Consider the following 20395-nt stretch of genomic DNA (forward strand, 5'->3'; position numbering starts at 1 on the left):
AGTTTTGTGTAGAATGTCAGATATTTATTAGGTTTTCATGAACACCAGAACAAAGAAAGGAGAGGAGGAGATACCAACTTTATTGTTTTAGAAAATGATAATTCTTTGAAATAACAGCAGTTATGTGTGTGTGTGTGTGTGTGTGTGTATAGTATTAAGTGAGATCAATTTGACAAAGTAATTAAAAGTATTGATTCATCTTTATTAAAAAATATTAAATGCATTTATTTGCAGTTTGGAAATTAAAATATCATCCAAGGTATTTAATCTCAAGGACTACAATCAAAACAAAATCAGATGTATTACCTGGTATTAAGACCATGGTCTAATGCCACTAAACATGACCAAGTTTTGAAGATAATTACTTACCACATTTTGGTTAATAAGATGTGCCACGAATTTTGAAGCAGTCAGACAAAGTTGCTGAAAAGTGAAAGTAGACACAAAGTTAATCTATAAAAAACAATTTTCATTTATCTATAAAATCTGTAGTCTGTGAAGACACTCTTAAGATATTTAACACACAAGGATAATTTTTATGTGAAAGTAATGTATGTGAAACACTGCCATTACTAGCAAGTTACAAGTCAGGAGTTATAGCCATCGTTTTTGTGTCTCATAATTAGTGGTCAGAAACATTTAATAGAACCAAAAGAGTTCTCATGAAATATGGTCTTTAAAAAGCACTCCTACGTAGAAATCACCATTGTTTATTTTTGACCCTGGATTATTAGACTCTCTATGTGACAGTCTATTTACAAGCCATCCATACATACCTTATCATTTCTTCTATAGCCTTTTCGAAAATTAAGAATTAACCTCTTGAGGATTAATTCTCCAATTTGTGGAAATTTTGAGTTGATTATTGCCACCAATGCTGCATAAACATGGGTGAAGATTGGAGAAGCACTCTGGGCTTGCAAAACAGATCTGGACAGGAGTCCTCTGTTTAAAAAATAATAAAAATGAGTAATGAAAAAAATCAATTAATTAGGAAACAAATACTTAACATTCAGTAATATTATTCCTTTGTAAATAATCCTAAAAGCTCAATCAGGACTATTTTCTCACCACTTTACCTAGAAAATGAGTATGTCTTATTAATAAATATAAATGCCTTTGAAAAAACAGATGAATTTGTACTTTTGTAAAACAGAGAGATTTTATTGCAACTTCTCTCAAAACTCCTTTCTAAACGTAATTCCTCTTTTCCTGAATTTGTTACATATAAAAATCATCAACTTGAGAATTTTAAAGTTCAAAAAAAATAATTTAACATTTTTAAAAACGTGATTAAAAAATGACCTGTGTAAAAGTACAAAGTTGATGTATATAAAGTTTCCAATATGGGTCCATATTTATGCAAAGTAATATTGTGATTAAAAACAAATTTGAGTTGTTTACAATTTTAAGTCTAATTTATTGGAGTAAAAATGAAGATTTGGAATACTGCTATCAAAGTAAAAGACACAATAAAAGCACTGCAAGATTAATTTGAAAACAATGACAGTACAATAAAAACTCACTGAAATGAAACTCCCTGAAATTGTCATGGTATTATGTGCATCTGAGGAGGAACAGAAAAGATGCAAAGTGGGCTAACTGAAGTTATTTTTGGTACTATAAAGACAAATAATTATGGGATTGCCAAAGGCTAGGGGAAAAAATGTCTTACTTGTTTATATACTTGTTTATATATATGCAGGTTTATATATCAGAACTGAATCATTAGGACAGAAAATAAAAGAACCCAGCTTATAATCTAGAAAGACCTTAAGCAATCCATGTAACTTCTTTAAGTCTACTTATTTTCTAAGATGGGAAGAGCTCCACCAAAATCTGTTAGAATAAACTTAGTATAAAGTTGAAGGATACAAAACCAACACACAAAACTTAGCATTTCTATATGTTAACAATGAATTATCCTAAAGGATTTTAAGAAAATAATCCTAATTTAATAGCTACCAAAAAAAGGAAAAAAAAAAAACCAAACCCCACACACAAGTTAGGAATAAATTTAACCAAGGAAGTGAAAGATCTTTACTGAACCTATATATCACTACCAAAAAAAAAAAAAAAAAAAAAACTGAAGATATAAATAAATGGAAAGATAGTCCATGTTCATGGATTGAAAGAATCAATGGTATAAACTGCTTCCACTTTCCAAAGCAACCTATAAATTTATTGCAATCCCTATCAAAATTCCAATGACTTTTTTTTGTGGGTATGTGTGGTGCTGGGGATTGAACTCAGAGCCTTGTGCGTGCGAAGCAAGCACTCTACCAACTGAGCTATATCCCCAATCTCCCAATGACTTACTTTTTTTCCCACAGAAATAGAAAATACAAACCTAATCATTCATATGGAACCACAAAAGACCTCAAGTACCCAAAGAAATCTTTAGCAAAACAACAGAGATATCACTACTCAATAATAAAATTTACTACAAAGCTATAGTAATAAAAATAGCATGGTACTGAAATAAACAGAACAGAGACCAACAGAGAACAGAACAGTGAGCTCAGAACAATACACATTTACAATCAAAGAATTTTTGACAAAAGGTGGTAAAATGCATGATAGGGAAAAGATAGTCTCTTTAGTAGATGGAGCTGTTAAATAGATATTTAAATGCAGAAGTATAAAAACAGACCCAAACCTTATAACATATTAAAGAAAAATCAACTCAAAATGGCTTAAAGACTTATATAAGACCAAAAATACTCCTGAGGGAAAGCTCCATGGCACTGCTCTGGGTGATGATTTTTCTTAATAAGACCCCCAAAGCACAGGTAACAAAAGCAAAAATACATCAATAAAACTGCATCAATCTGAAAAAGCTTCTGCATAGCAAAGAAAATAATCAATAAAGTCAAGAGACAACCTAGAGGATGGGGGGAAATATCTGTAAACCATCAACTCATCAGGGGCTAATATCCAAAATAAATAAGAAACTCAAATCAATCATAAAAAAGCACAGAACTCGATTTTAAAAATGGACAAAGGACCTGAATAGACATTCTCAAGAGAAAACATACAAATGGACAAAAGATAAATGAAATGTTTAACATCACCAATCATCAGGGAAATGCAAATTAAGAATATAATGAGATATCACCTGACATCTGTTGGAATGGCTGTTCTAAGAAAGACAAAAGATAAGTGTTGCCAAAGCCTACAGAAGAGGCAACTCTTGTAAATTGTTATTGGGAATGTAAAATAGTCTAGACAGAAAAAAGTATGGAGGTTCTCCCAAAAAAATAAAAAATGGAACTACCATATGATTCGGTATTCCCCACTACAAAGAATACATAAACATTATATCAAAGATATATCTGCATTCCCACATTCGTGGTAGCATTATATACAAAAGCCAAGATGTCTATGATGAATAGACCGGAAAAGATGGTGTGTATACATATATACACATACATGTGTGTACACCCATACACATACACACTCACACATAATGAAATACTACTCAGTCTTAAGAAAGAAGGAAATCCTATCATTTTGACAACATGAATGAATCAAGAGGACATTAATGAAAAGAGATAGAGGTCAGGCACAGAAGGACAAATGATGTGAATTCACTTATATGTGGAATCTAAAAAAGTGGCACTCATAGAAATAGAATAAAATGGTGGTTTCCAGAGATTGGAGGTAGGAAGATCAAGGAGATGAACATACACAAAATTTTGGTCAGAGAGAAGGAATAAGTTCAAGAAAATTACTATATATTAAAGTGACTATAGTTAATAATAATATATAATTGCAAATTATAAGGGTAGATTTTACATGTTCTCACTACAAAAAAAGGTAACTAAGGTAGGCTGGGTGTATAGCTCAGCTGGTAGAATGCTTGCCTCTCCTGCACAAGGCCCTCGGTTCAATCCCTAGCCCCACAAAAGAAAAAAAACGTAACTAATGCATATGTTAAATACGCTGATGTAGCCATTCCACAATATATACATTAAAACACTGTCGATTATGACAAATACAATTTCTACCTGTTGACTAAAAAAAAAGAAAAAAAAAACAAATTAAACTGGCTTGAGTTAGTATGTTGTAATATTCATTATTCTCACGAGTTTAAATTATTGGAGACATTCAGTAAACAAATATTTGTGCAGAAATCATGTAATACAAAAGTTTCTCAAAAAAGAAAAAAATTCCATAAGACCTTTAACAGAGAGGTATAAGTAATTTTTTAGTAGCTTATATTTTCATAAGAGCTGTACTTTTTTTTTTTTTTTTGGTATTGAGATTGAACCCACGGGTGCTTAACCACTGAGCCACATCCCCAGCCCTTTTTATTTTATTTTTTTAATTTTGAGGCAGGATCTCACTAAATTGCTGAGGGCTGGCCTTGAACTTGCAATCCTCCACCCTCAGTTTGTTGAGCCCCTGGGATTAAAGATATGAACCACTGTGCTCAGTAAGAACTATATTTTAATTAAATATTTTCAACTACTATTAAAATGAATCAGCATAATACACCAATAATCATGGGACATACAGATATTATGTTCCTTTGAAAAAATTACTATGAAATACTACAAATAAAATAATTAACTTACCTTCCTCTAACTATATTTTCCTGAAGAAGCTCTTGAATAATAATACTTATATTAGAAATGTTGACTTTATTGATAAGACCATTGATTGACTTCTTTAGGGCCTCCCAGCTCATCCTCTGGTATGCTAAGCTAAAAAGAATTTCAATAAAAATTAAAACTTTGTCAACAATTACAATAACAACAGGCTATTAAGTAGTTTTTTATTAACACTGTTTTCACAAAATGAGTTTTAAGTATAGTAAAATATATTCATAGGAATAAACAGATTATATTAAATCATATTTGATTTACCATACATATAATACCAAAGTACAAACCATTTCCCTTCAGTACATGGTAAGATTATGTAAAAATATGTAAGGATATTTTGTTCTTATGTCCATGTATGTTGTGACTTAAAATCAATTTTTTAGTGAAATTCAATGCCTGCTTATTTTGTATTATATTGCTTCACTTAAACTTGTCTTTTGTGGAAACCTTTTAAAATAAATGCAATTTAAAAAATTTGAAACCACAATAAAAATAACCCAAATAGAGGCCACAGAAAGGAAATTTTATTATGACTCTACCCATAAAAGTATCAGAGAGACAACAAAATTAAATGTTTTAATTTGTTAAAGAAATGGTAATAACTACAGAAAAAGAGAAAGTCACATGGAACATTGTTTTAAGGATTTTAAAGTCTACATCTGCTGAGGCAGTAGTCCTACAGCTATACCAGCTAAATGATGGATGGCTACAGACTTTCAATTATTTAGCCCCAAAGGTTTCATTGGGTTAAACTAAAATTTATAATGTCTTAACTTTTAAAACTTTAAAATTCTACAGATTTTATAACTATTATCTAGAATTTGATTCTAGCTGCAGAAAGTCTTAACCTTTTTCCTTCCATACTGTTCTCTGGAAGTCTGATGAAGACAGAGGCGTCTAGAAATACAGAATTACAAAGAATATTGAAATATAGTCTTTAAAACATAGAAAATTTAAGTTTGATATAGTAATCTATGAGCTCCTTAACACATTCAAAAATAAGAAGTGACAGGCCAAATAATAACTTTTGTCATAGCCAAAAAATCATATTAAAGATATCTGCAACAGACTGTTAAGGTTATAGTCTGTGGCCTATATTCCTAACAGAAAAAAACATTAAATTTTAGTGAGATTAGTAATAACAAATACAACTTTTTTCCATTCACATTCATGGATTGATTGCCTATCCACTGACCTTTTGAAATTCTAAGGTGAAAAATCTGCTTGAAGTAGTATACCAAAGAGGGTCAAAAATGGTGCCTGATGAGCAAGAATATTTAATCAGTGACTGTTTAAATTATCAGTAGATGGTGAGGCTAGAAGACAGACTGACTTGCAGTTCATCTAATTTTTGTTTCTAAGTTCTCTACATCTACCCTCTACTGCCTGCTCCCCAGGTGGAATACTTCCCCTGTCCCACAACTTTTGTATGCCCTATTTCTAGAGAAATGAGACCTGTGGCTCAACAACTAGCCGAATCAATAAGATACTCCTGGTATCTACTTATAACCTCTCCCATTAAACTGATCAAAAAATTATATCAAGTATAATTATATTTCCTAACTAGGAAGCCTTCAATTCACCCAATTATCTACTGAAACAAAAGACTAAGACTTCAGACTTCTCTTCAGATATCTAATTCTCATTGTCCCCTTTTCAGCCCTGAATAGACTTCAACTGTAAAAGTACTTTCCAGGAATCTTCTTACAGTTGCATATAGTGCTGATTCTCCCCTTTGTACTGTACTTATAGGGAAGCAAGACTTAGATTAACAATGATGTTTCTAGTCTTTTACAATGAAGATAAAAAGCATTGGAGTGAACTGGAGAAAGTGAATGCTTTTCATTAATACTGCCCCTTCTGCCTCTGCAAGAGAATGCCTAGATAATCATTAAGCTCCCATTAATAAGCCATCCCCAAATTCCTCCTCAATAGTCCAAATACGACAACCAAACCTGGAATATGGCACATAAATAGGAATTTGTTGGTTTGAATTTAATGTCATTTAATACTCCTTTCTAGTTCTTAAGGTTTTAATTTATTTCACAATCTTCATGGGTATATTTTATGTGACATTTCTATTTCAAGCTAATTGAAATACTTTATATTTTATTTATCTAAGCCTCTCAAGTATTTTGCAAGTTGCCATTAAGACACACATGAAAAGGTATAGGAACATTCCTTGTTGGTTCACCTTGAATCTGTTTTTCTTAAAAGTGTGGCTACCTTTTAACCTAATCTTTTTCCTAACTTCCTGGCAACTGAGTTATGACTTCATTCCGGGACCATACTTTTCCAATTACCATCTCATTCCACTGGACAAAGTCTTGAAAACTTAGCTGTACTTTCCTAAAACACCTGTCACCATTTACTGTGAAAAGGGAGGCGGTATTTCTGTATAAATGTTCACATATGAATTTTGTTTGTTTACCTTTGAGTAGCAGAAAAATAGTCTATTATAGTCTAAATAAAAGCAAGAAAAGGAGAAAACTGTCATCTTCATAGATTTATAGAGGGATTGGCAAACTATACCCCTAAGCCAAAAGCTGTCCACTTCTTTTTGTAAATAAAGTTTTATTGGAACATGTCTACACTCATTTGTTTACATATTACCTATGACAGTTTTCAAATTATAATGATGTTAAATAGCTACAATATAGACAGAATGACTCACAACCTAAAAAATTTTTCTGTGGCGTTTTATAGGTTTGCTGACTCCTGGTTTAATACAACTCAAAAGATTCATTTTAGATCAAAATATCAGTGGTATTCTTGATTATATATAAAAAAATGTACACAACCAGTTTTAAAAAAATATTAAAATAAAAGATGAATAACTTTTTCTCAAAATTTTAAATTAATTCATTAAAAAATAATAAAGTTATGAATTAATATCCAGGTAAATTATACATAATGTTCTTGTTCAGAGTGTGGAGTAAAGAAGAAAAAAGGTCTCTAATTTGAGGTCTCTATTGTTGTGGACAAATGCAAAGTCTCAATAACCAAGGTTGACTAGATCATGGTTGATTTTTTGAATCACTGCCTGGACAGACCTACTACCTCAACATACCTGTTCTTATCTGTAATCTGTTCTTGCATCATTCTGAGCTTCGCAGGAGGAATATATGCTCCACCAGTGCGAGTAAGAAGAGGGTCCAATTCATCCTTCTTCTTCTTTGCAGTAGGTTCATCCTGGGAAGAACTCTGGATTACTGATGGTTCTGGGCTTCTTCTCCCAGGAGATGGGGATTTTCGGGACCTTTTCCTATCCATATCTCTTTCTCGCTCTCTGCGTTTTTCTCGATCCCTGCTTCTGTTAAAACAACAACAACAACAACATGTATATATAATATATAAAAATATATTTACATATATTATATATACTATATTTTATATATTTTCTATATATATATTATATTTTATATATTTTCTATATATAAAAGTGGTTTAGGATGGTGAAGTATGCTTCACAGAGAAAATGTAACTTATATTAGGGCTTCAAAGGCATCACAGTATTTAGAATGGGAGTATGTGGGGAAGGAGGACAGAAAGAAGGAGAATGACATTTGCAACTGGTAGAAGAGAGAATAACAACTGAATAACTGAGCATGAATATTAAAGCTAGAATGGGAAGACCAATAAACAATAAAGAATCATGCATGATAATAGTTTGAAAGATGAGTTTGAGTCAGATTATGAAACCTTAAAGACAACTAAGATTTTAAGTTTTTTATATTGGAGATGAAGAGGAATCATGAAAAGCTTCCGAGTGAGAGTATGACATGAAAAAAAGACAACAAACTGGCCTATGGTATATATGATAAACTAGATAAAGAAAACTCAGTTTTATTTTCAATAATGGCAAATTTAAGTGTAAGATTGCTTAAAAAAAAAAGTAATACTTGAAATTGCTCCTTGATAGAATTCATATTTTTATTAGAAACCTCAAAAGCATCTGATTGATTGAGGCAATGTGGGGAAAAAATAATTTTTCTAGACAAAATTATGCTTCCCTTTAATGTAAGTAATTATCCTTTCTTAACACTTAAAAAACAGATTGCTATTTTCTCTGAAACCATCAAGAACTCACAAAACAGTCTTGACTTTTTATTATTTCCCCCCAGAGATGGGTTAGTACACTTAGCTGTTTTTTAATAAATTGTCTTAGAAACTCAGATAATTTTGTTCCTGTTTTACACAATAAGCTACAAACACACATTAAATAAAAGTGAGTTTCATATCATCACAGCATCACTGAAAAATTCCAGACTTTAGATAAAATCAAGAGGATATGTTTGAGATGATTTGTTCTGAAATAATTTCAATTTACATGGAGAGAGAAAAGCAATCACCTATCCAGGCTGCTGTGAAGGAAGAGTTCTGAGTGACTGCCAATAAGGACAGAGACAGTATACACTAAAGCTGAGTCAAAAGGGGAGAAAAGTGGTTTCAAATATAAATCCCAATTAGACACAAATATAGATGCTCCAAATTCTATCCACTGATTTGCAATTGAGTTGCTTCTTACTGTGAATAATTCTTCTGAGAAACACCACTTCAGATGGCTATCACACCCTTAAAATTATTGTGTTTGTTCTTTTATAGTGCAGAAGGAATAGAATATTCTTAGTCTAAATAGAAACACCTGTAATCTTCAAATGTTTCTGGTCTGTTAGCCCTCATATTTTAGCCTGCTTGTTTCACAATGTGACTGTGGGTCACATGAGACTTTATGTTCATACATTGGACCACACATAAGGAGTTACACTACGGAAGTACACTCAAATGTTGCAAAAAGACATGGGCTCTGGAGTCAGAATTGAGTTCCAGTCCTAGTTTATCTACGAGATGGGTAACTGCAACTGTGGTTGTTACTTAATTACTTCAAATCCAATTCCTTATTTGTAATTTTTAGAAAAAAATAGTATTAAGTTTGTATGAGTTTTGACAGTATGAGAAAGTATGCAAAATCCTTAGCTTAACAATTATGTTGGAGTGGTTGTTTTTATTGTCATTAACATAATAGCTGATAGGCCTGGCTTTTGGAGGCTAATTTAATCTGACATTTTAAGATTGGGTATAAATTAGAATGTAATGAGAAGGATATTTTGACTGCAGATATTCAGTAATGTACTTAGCTCCAAATTGCAGAAGAATTTGATCAAAATTCTAGTGGTGGATTGGTTAGTCCTGGTGGTTATGGAATGGATAGTAAGAGATAGATCACAAAGGGCACAGACCTTAGTGAACAAAAAAGACGGCAGAAAAGTTTTTGAAACTGTAGGACTAACAAGGCAAACAGAAAAATCAGGACTGCTGGTTTTATGAAAATGATAACAAAGGTCTATGAACGGCACATATAGTGATAATAGAAATATCATTTCCATATAGTGATATGAAAATAGTTGTTGGAGAAAAACATGGAATAGGACAGTTTCTTAATACTAAAATAAAAATAAAATTGATCAACCATCACTTTGTACATTAGGAAATCTGAATTGTTCCACTTCCCCCCCCCCACTGTTTTTAGTGGTGCTAAGGATCAAATCCAGTACCTCACACACCCAGTGCTTTACCACTGAGCCACATCCCCATTCCACTATTTTCTATATGCTACTCAAAGTGCAAATGGTTCACTGCTTATCATTACTCAAATAGATATGCTAAAAAAAATTTTTAAAGTTATCATTTTCTGAGTATTTACTATGTTCAGACATGGTAGTAGGTGACAAATTATTTTTAAACCTAAAACACCAGAAAAGTCATGTCATCACATTAATTTTATACACGAGGAATCTGAGGATCAGAAGGAAGTTGGTAAGAAACTAACAAATTTGTATAACTAGTAGTTAAGATCTGAATATGTATGACTATGAAATCTATACATAACACTGCCTCATTAAATAGAATAAGACACAGACATCCCAAAGTCAATTTCAAATGACTAAATTGTCTACATTACTACTTCTCTCATAAGCATGGATATGTGTAAATTAAACTGAGTAATATATGTGAGTATCTACAAAGTGACTTCTGTTTCAAGAAGTTGAGAATATTCCCACCTTCTGCAGAGTTTCAGTTAAGCTTTTTTCCTTATACTGAGCATCCCCAGTATCTGCCGACTTTCTTTGTGGCACCTATTACTTCTAATTGAGGATTTCTTTTCCCAGATGCATTAAGTACTTTTTTTCTACATTATGTTTTCTCTTGAGCAAATACAAAGAATTTTTACTTATGTTTTTAAAGTGAAGTCTCAAATGCTGACTCCTGTCAAATATTCATTATGAAAATTCTTACTAATTTCTCCGAGAGAAAAAGAATTAAAAATTAACAACACAGATTATAATAGTCTGCTTAGTTTTGAATGTAACATGAACGGTACATAGGTTTGTCTCTTAAATACCATCCCTAGAAGATTCCAAACACTCTCATTCCAATGTTTTATGCACTGGAGAAGAGTTTACCTGTCCTCCATTTGGTTTCCTCATCTATCTCTTAACCACATAAATCTTGTAGGTCCTGCTGCTAGATGAACATACAGGTAGATAGCCAAGTTCTCCAAAACTCAAGTAAAAATCATATACATTTAGAAAAAAAAAAAATCTACAAATTAGTAACTTCATTCTCAATATTCCTAAGCCATGGGCACGAAAGAAAATTTAGATCACTGTCATAACATAAATGTATTTGATTTAGTAAAAAGACTCCCTAAAACAATCACATAAAACAATCCTTCTTGCTGTACAATATAATGATAAAACTTAGGCCTTATGTCAGACCTAGTGTTTGCCACTATTGTTTCTGAAATACAAACTGCTACTTCTCTAGGCCTCAGTTTCATTAGCTATAAAGCAAACATAACAGTTCTTACTTTCCAACTGACTACAGTAAGGAGTTAATTTACATGAAGTCCTTATTAGAAAGCCTGGCACATAAAGACATCCAATTAATGCTAGTTGCTATTATTACTGACTTTATCATAAAATAAAATTAAGCAATTTTTCTATAGTTAAAATTCCCAATACTAACCGTGATTCCATGCCACCATCATAAGAATGTCCTCTTCTTGAATGCTCATAGTCTGACCTGCTATAATCAAAGTAATCTCTATCCCGAGGAGACCTTTCTTGTTCTGCATATCTAACATATAAAATAAGAAAGCCAAAGTTGTAAGTTGAAAACAATTACCTTATGAATATTTAGGAGAGTAGCTAAACCACCTTTATAATTGCACATATTCTCAAACTGGTTTTAAGTAACAATTTATTTTACTAACACCCATTCAGTCAGAATTATAAACTTTCAGCTTATATATAGCAAAATGCCTAGAATTCACTTAACCAAACTTGTTCATCTTGTTTCACATTGTCCTGAGAGAAATTTATGGGGAAATCAATTATATTTGTCAGGAAAAAGACTATCCTACAAATAATTTCTTTTACTTACCTGGTTCATTTATCAAAGCACTGAACAAATGAGACCAATGTCATTGGTTGGGTCTCCATAAGGCTCAACTCTACTGCAAAAGACTATATTTTATTCTTGAAATTGCATAACTAGATAATAGTGAGAAAGGATGGAAATTATTAGCAAACAAGGATTCACTGCTTTAGATCCATTATGTGAATCTTTAAAGTCAATAAAATCAGAGAATTTTATGAGAAGTTATATACATTATAAATATGGATATTAACATAATTCATATTTTATATACACATCTACAATTAAGGTATGCATACATGTATACTGTTTGTGTGCGTGTGTGTGTAGAGACAGAAATATCTATGTATAAGGATGTGTGAATGAGTATATATGTGAGTATAGAATACGTGATAGGTGGAAGACAGTGAGTAGTCACAAACCAGGGAAATAAACTTGGTGTTTATAATGCAAAACTTTTTTGAGAGATTTAGCAAAGTAGAATAAGAATAAAGTATATAGAGAGTAAGGAACCTTTTCCTTCCAGAACTGTTTTCCTTTAATTTTTTTGTACTGGGAATTGAACCCAGGGGCACATTACCACTGAGCTACATTCCCAGCCTTTTTTATGCTTCTGTACTTTGAAACAGGGTCTCTTTAGATTGCTGAGACTTGCCACAAACTTATGATCTTCCTGCCTCAGCCTCCCAAGTTGCTGGGATTATAGGCATGCACCACTGCATCTGACCAGAAATTCTTTTTAATAGTTACAGCTTACTAAGATAAATAATATAGTCACAATATGAATACATGGTGAACATATGGTAATCTTTCTGGATTGTTAAATCTTAATCATAATAAGATGATATAATGTATATAAAGACATTTTGTAAACTATACAGAGCTATGTAAAATACAAATGACAGCAGTGAACACCAAAACCAGTATTTCAACATCCATCCTAAAATTAGGAAGCTAAGAGCTAAATTATTGCACAAACTTATTATAAAAAATTTATATTACAGTTAGAACATATAAAGCTTATTTACCTGTCTTCTGGAGAAGAGGTCCTCTGATATGAATTATAGTTTTCCCTTCTGTCATGACCAGAAGAATGCTTTCAAAGGGAAAAGAAAGGAGGAGCAAACATTTTTAAAAAAATTTATGTTAAAAAGTATACAGATAATGAAATACATGTCTCAGAAAATTGCAAGTACTTTGGCTCACATTTGTGGTTATATTCAAGTCTTATATTACTGCTTTTACCCTAATCTTCCCTATATGAAAAACACAAATAGTAAAGATTACTGTAGATGGGTAAAATAAAGAGCTAGGAGAAACAAACTCTAACTCTATATTTATAAAAATTCTTTTTTTTTTTCAACAAACATTATTTGAGTATCCGAATGTGTAGTGCCATGTCAGACTCTAAGGAATTTAAAACAACAACAACTCGACTCTTAAGAAAAACATCCTATGCCAAATCCTATGAAAAAGAACTAACATACAAATAAATAACTTCATGTAACTTAGGACTGACAGGACATGTGATATGAGACAGATATAAACCATTCACTTTCAACACATATCCTAATTAAAAAATCCAAATACCTTAAGAGGCCAAAGTACTTATTTTTACTCAGACATACATGTGAAATTTTTTTACACAACTAGCCAACATTGGTATTGATAAGCTTTTTAAAAAAAATTCAAATAATTTTTTTGGTAGTGCTGGGGATTGAACCTAGGCCCTTGTGCATGAGAGGTAAGCACTCTACCAACTGAGCTATATCCCAGCCCCTCAAATAATTTTAATAAATCTTAACTTGAAGAAAAAAAGTATTTGTTAAACAATTGATCTTGAAATCTAAAAACAGAACATATCAAACAATGAGTTGTGTAAACTTATATACTTGCCTCTTTAATGAGAAAAAGATACATTTAAAAATAGAAACTTGTTCTGAATGGAAATGCAAACAAGCTCCAACTTCCTCTGATTTTGTGATTATCAAGTTAACAGCAGTATGAATCTAATATTATTACAAGTAAATGGCCGATCTCATCAACTATTGAATTTTTGAATAATGTACGCTAACTAGACTAATCTATGAAGAAACATGAAATAATAATTTAAAGTAGCCATAGTTTTGCTATTATTTTACACTAAATGCAAGCATCTTAAGATCTGAATATGATGCATGGTGATCAATAATGGTAACATTATTGAATACACACACACACCCCTAACAAAGTTTTTAATTTACTTATTACCACAATAAAATAGAACTGTTTAATGACATAGGTTTTTATAAAACTTTACATCAAGATCCTAAGCCAAGGGCTGTCAGTAGTAGGGCACATGCTTAGCATGCATGAGGCCTTGTGTACAAGCCCCAACACCCAATATAGGGGAAAAACATCCTAAGCCAAATATAGAGCTGAAGGAAGGAAATACCTGCCTTCCATGTCACACTCACTCAGGGAAGCAAATTCCTTAAGAATGATGGTGGAATCTCCTGTGTCATTTGGTACATATTTTCTTTTGCATATGCTCACACATGATTTGTAGACACACTGATGTATGCACACACACAAACACACACAAAGAAAACATTTCATATATTCTTTTGCACATAGTTACTCTCGTCTGGCCAAGTAGCTACCTTTAAAATTGTGTGGAGTTTGAAGCATGTATAATATCACTCTACTATCTCATTCTAATGCCCCAGTTATATAAATGCACTGTTGTTTAAAGGATAGGTAACTAACTATAAGTTTGCATCTTCTATCAAGAATTTCAAACACTTACTTTTATCTGTGCCACACTACTTTTCATTTTCTATTGCCAACTAGTTTGATCAAAGAATCGTTCCTCAAGTTGGTCCAAGTAATAAGTACACAATAGTTTGGATTGCTGGACAGTTTACTTTTTCTGTCTGCAAACATCACCTATAAAATAGAGCAAAGAAAGCTTTGTTAACAATGATAAATTGTGTATAAAATAATGATATATTCTTTCCACATATTAGACATTTGAACACCTAATTTTTCTTAATCAATAAGCACAGATATAATCAATAATAACAAATTTAAATCCCTAAATAGTTCCACAAAACAATGTATATCTAGCACATATTACTGAAAAAGATGCCACAAACAAAAGAGCACATAGGCTTCATTATAAAGACAGAACAAATTAATTTAAAAATAGAAGTCTTATAACTTTATTAAAAATGCTCTCAGTGAGGAATACCTATATGATGTAATGGTACCGTAGTATTATAAAAAATGAACTGAGGAAACAGTCATAGAAAAACAACATAAAGGGAGTATAAAATAGCCAATGTTTCTACATAAACTAAGAATGAAGTAACTGATGCTCAGGCAATGATAATCATTCAGAAATAAACTGACTCCATAAGATATATAAGGTACTAAACTAAAATAATTGCCTCAACGTGATCTATTAATACTTCAGATAAATATGCACATTTGAGAACTAAATATTTGGCTCCAAATAAACCTACTCATCATTAAATGCTAAAATGTCTTTCTATAAAATAAATTTTAGCAATTTCTGCAAAATGCTATGTTATATTCGCATAAAACTGCCATTTAAGCATTTTATTGGAATTACAAACTCAAATGATTTATGGTGTGAGGTAAAGAAAGTATAAAAATAAAATTAAGTAGAATTAATACATATACAGAATACAGAGAAAGGACTATGTTCAATAACAAAGTAACTGAATAACTAGGAAAAAGATTTTTAATTTGAGGACGAGAAAAGCTATTATCTGGTCTATTTTCTTCTTTTTAAAGATTAGAACACTAAAAGTCAGACAAGTCATTTCAACATTCTAAATGATAACATCAGTTAGTGGTGGACCTATAAGTAGAAACCCAGGCTAATGACACCTAGTTATACCTTCTTTTCACACATATGAATAATTTTGACACTGTAAGTGAAAAACAGCTACTATCATTTATGGGGATGTACACAAATCATTAAGTCAAATGGTCAGCATGGAATCCAGGTTAATAATAGCAATATACACATAATTCTTTACAAACTTATTAATCTATGAAATATCATTGAAATCTAAAAGCATATTACCACTTATGTATCTACAGCTACAGTTAAACTGATTAACGTGCCTAACTGTACATAATGAGTTCATATGAAGCCTCTTTCTTTTGACTAGTTACTACGCAATTGTGGGCAAAGCTTAGTCTTATTTTTTGGCTGGCAAGATGTCCCAAATCTTTGTATTTTTCTTCAAGGAATGACTATAATCTTAAATCTTAACAACCACATCAGCCACCAGTCTATCTAGTACCTTATTATGCCCATAACCATAACATTATTGTTTGAACTCAGTTTCAGAGTAACTTTTCCTACTAGAGTCTATACCTCAGGTAGATAACTGAAAAAAAAATCTCAGAATAAGTTACATTAAACATGTTATAAAATCAAATTTGGTGGTAGTAGTACAGAGAGGAGAAATATGCTCCCCTTCCTTAAATAGCCTATTTAATATAATGCAAGAATTACAATCTTAATAAACCTGTGTTAACAAATCAGATTACAAAAATAAGGGCTGAGGATGTAGCTCAGTAGTAGACTGCTTGCCTAGCATGCATGAGGCCTTGAGTTCAAGAAAGAAAGAAAGTTTCAATGGGGAAAAAGGAATGTAGAGACTAAGAAAATTCAGACAAATAATAATTACACTATTTGGGGGGCTGGGGATGTAGTCAATGGTAGAGCACTTGCCGCATGTGTGAGGTCCTGAGTTCATGTCCAACAATACAAATAATAGTAATAATAACAAAACACTATTTTCTTATAAGAATCTAAGTAATAAAGGTGTTTTGATTTCCAAGACCACTGTAGCTTATTTGGCATGTTTTGTGCAAATTTTTAAAAAGGGTACCTGTACTTTCAATTTAAAAATGGCTATGTAGTTCCTACTGGTGCCAAACCTTACAAAGATAACAACTATAAATTCTTCACAAAATACACTACAATCTGAAGGCACTACAGAGAACAAACAAAAACAGGCTAATTGTGGACAGGAGTAGATGCCTAGGAGAAAGGAACATGAGGAAGTTATCTTCCATGTTATGACTGTAAACTTGAGTGCAAGCTGCAGTCTGTACCAAGTATGGCAGCCAAAAACTAATAGAAAAACTGTAGTCATTCTCATTTGAAGAACAGTCTGAGGTAACCACAATTGTTGGAAAGCAAGGAGGAATCAGAGGGGAGACAGCCAGAAAAGGGAAGCCTCCAGTGGCATGGTATAAACTCTCCCCAAATCTCTATCTGCCTCTGAACCAAAACATGAAGAAGGCAGATTACTACTGAACCAGCTCAGGAGACTAGAATTTGCAATTTAGCCCAACTAAGTCAACTGTTTAAAAAGTCAGCACTTCTCAGAATGTAACAGAATTCAAAGTCTCTATAAGTAACAGTATCCAGGATATTATTAAAAACAACTTATTAAAGAAAGTAGCTCAGTTTCAAAAGACAATCAGAGGAAACCAATGCTGAAATGATACAGATACTGGGGTTAGTATAGAAGGTTCTAAAAGCAGGGTTTTGAAAACATATGGAAAGATACAATAGGGGGAAAAACTGCCTGGGGGAATTTCAGCAAAGAAAAATAAATGAACCAAATAAACTCAAGAATTGAAAGATATAAAATATAAAATTTACTGGATATGCTTAGAATAGATGAATGAAAATAACAAAAAGTCAGGGGACTTGAAGATAAATTGATAGAAAATACTCAATCTAAAGAACAGAGAGAAAATATTTATAGAAATGTGGGACGATATTGAAAGAATCCTCATATGTGTAAATAAAAAGTCCAAGAAGCAAAAGAGAGAAAGAATAAGGAAATTTATTTTGAGAAACAGCAGGCAAATTTTCCCAAAATTTGTTGGACAAACCTAAATTTACAGATCGTAAAAGCTCAGAGAACGTAGGATAAATATAAAGAAAACTACAATCACACACATATTCATCAACATAAATCAATATAGACGAAGCATCCATAATCTGAAAATCAAAAATGTTCAAAAGAATTTTTGAGCAATCAGAAACTTTCATATTTTGGAGCTTTGCAGGTTTCAGATTTTCAGATTAGGGATGGTAGAACAGTAAAATGCAAATATTCTATGCAAATATTAAAAAACCAAAAAAATATCCAAACTTTAAAACACTTCTGATCTCAAGCATTTCAGAAAAAGGATCCTCAATCTGGAGTCAAACTGTTGAGGATCAAAGATAATGAGAAAATCCTGAGTAGTAAGAGGAAAAAAAAAAAAAAATCAACATATCACATATAATTCAAATTATAGTCATTACTTAATATTGTAAAAATGGTGTGCTCAGTCACCATGTTAAAAACCAATATGAATTACAGCTAACTTGTTATATAAAAGATGAATGAACAAATCTTTCCAGTTAACAAAAGCTACTTCTCTCTCACCTTGGGTAGACACAACTCCGCAGGGACAATGCTTATCTTGGCTGGATTTTAGGCTCCACTTGCCTCTACAAGATGACTCTGTGCCATACACAAGTAGTACGACTCCCTTCAAAAGTCCTGTTTTTATGGCTTTAAAGGTATAGATAGAGCCATAAACTAGAAACTTAACTAAATTCTGCCCAAAAGCAAAGGATTTTTTTCTATCTGTATCAGCACAATCACTGGGTCAATTCTATATTCTTAATACCTTTATTATGCATTAATACATAATTCATGCAACCACAAAAAATATTTACTGCACCTCTAGTATTTGCCAAGAACCTTTGTAGGTGATGGGTGATAACAAAGAATAATCCTAACAAATTCTCCTGCTTATATCACGCTATATTATAGGTGTCAAAAGCTAATTAAAATAAGTGAAACACCTAAAACCTCAAGGAAAGTGGCGGGTTGTACTTTTTTCTACATGTCAGTTTCAGATCATTACTTAATATTCCAAAACTGGTCTGCTAAGTCACTATGTTAAAAAACAATTTGAATGATGAAACTTACACGATAGGGGAATTACTTGTACGTGTATTGGAGCCCATCTAATATACTAATTCAGAAGACAGGGGATGGGAGAAGAGAAGGCTCAGGCCTACTTGTTTTATGAAAACATTCCCAAGATAATTCCAATATCCAACTCATCCCCAAGTCTCTTCAGCTCTACAATTCTGAATCAAAAGCACACAGTTTCTCAACTTTCTTAGGCCATGAACCACTTAGGTATAACACAGGGCCCCCACAGTCTAACTCCTTTATAGTAAGAAACTTAGTCATAAGCTAACTGGAAAGAAACATCCAAGTTTCAAATGTATTATCTTTACCAATTCACTGGTAAGAAGTCTGCAGATATATGTAAAAGAATACGTGTATCAGTGGGGCTGGGATTGTGGCTCAGAGGTAGAGTGCTCGCCTAGCAGAGCAGGACCCAGGCTCGATTCTCAGCACCACATAAAAATAAAGGCATTGTGTTCTGTCCATCTACACCTAAAAAATAAATAAATATTAAAAAATAAGAATATGTGTATCAGTGATTTTTATAATTGAGAAATCACGCTGTAATTTATGATCACTTTTATAATCTTATTCAGTCCTCATAATAACCTTGATTGGTGGTTTTAGCCTTATTTTTCAATGGCAGAACTAAGTTACTGAGAGTTGAAACAATCTATCCAAGTAAACCATGGCTAGTAAATGGTAGAGCTAAAATTCAAACCTAGGTTTATCAGATGCTTAAATCATTTAATATTGTATCTCAAAGGATCCCAAATAATAAATTGATGTCAAATTGATAAATTATAAAATGCAAACAGGTACAGTCTGTACTACCCAGAAAACTTCCTTATCCTAAGTGCATCCATTCCTTTCAGATAACAAAGACTGTAGTGCTAATATAATGAAGCACTACTTTTGGAACATGCATAATAATTTTAAGGATTCCTTTACTTAATTAGCACACCTAAGCTTCACTGTGACCAAGTACAGTATAAGTGAATAAATCACTTTACTCTATTGTGGAAGATTAAGTATTTTCTTTTACTTTCCCTCTGGGTTATGAAACCCATTTTCTCTTCCCAATTGTCTATGTATTTTATTTCAAATTGCCTTACTTATTTAAATTTAATGAGTTTTCTTTCTGATCAGTGTTTTTTTTTTTTTTTTCCCCTTTCTACTATTCAACCTTCAGCAGCAAATAATTTCTGGCAATCAAGTATAGTCTGTTACATGTCCATGCCTCAAAATGTTAAGAGTAAAATTGACAATATTATAAAAGTAGACTCTTACTTCAGTTGTAACAAAAAATGCACATAGTACTATAACTGTTCA

At 32.1% G+C, this 20395-nt stretch overlaps 1 protein-coding gene across 4 annotated transcripts in view; it reads right to left on the reverse strand.

Moving 5' to 3' along the window:
- Positions 1 to 20395, reverse strand: part of Cwc22 (CWC22 spliceosome associated protein homolog) — a 54470-nt gene that overhangs the window by 26508 nt on the left and 7567 nt on the right. For 2 of the 4 annotated variants that reach the window (XM_046447433.2, XM_046447434.2), the window contains exons 2-8: positions 14839 to 14978; positions 13079 to 13146; positions 11640 to 11750; positions 7681 to 7923; positions 4581 to 4709; positions 777 to 945; positions 370 to 423 (exon numbers count right to left, since the gene is read on the reverse strand). In XM_046447433.2, the coding sequence (XP_046303389.1) occupies positions 370 to 423; positions 777 to 945; positions 4581 to 4709; positions 7681 to 7923; positions 11640 to 11750; positions 13079 to 13146; positions 14839 to 14865 (801 nt within the window). In that variant the 5' untranslated portion in view covers positions 14866 to 14978. Of the gene's footprint in view, positions 1 to 369; positions 424 to 776; positions 946 to 4580; positions 4710 to 7680; positions 7924 to 11639; positions 11751 to 13078; positions 13147 to 14838; positions 14979 to 18523; positions 19299 to 19392; positions 19557 to 20395 lie in introns of those variants that run through there. The other 2 variants (XM_046447436.2, XM_046447435.2) reach the window with 2 other exon arrangements.

The sequence above is a fragment of the Marmota monax genome, unplaced genomic scaffold (genome assembly GCF_021218885.2).
Source record: "Marmota monax isolate L192 unplaced genomic scaffold, Marmota_monax_Labrador192_F-V1.1 WCK01_AAM20220418_F8-fsc00007, whole genome shotgun sequence".
NCBI lineage: Eukaryota > Metazoa > Chordata > Mammalia > Rodentia > Sciuridae > Marmota > Marmota monax.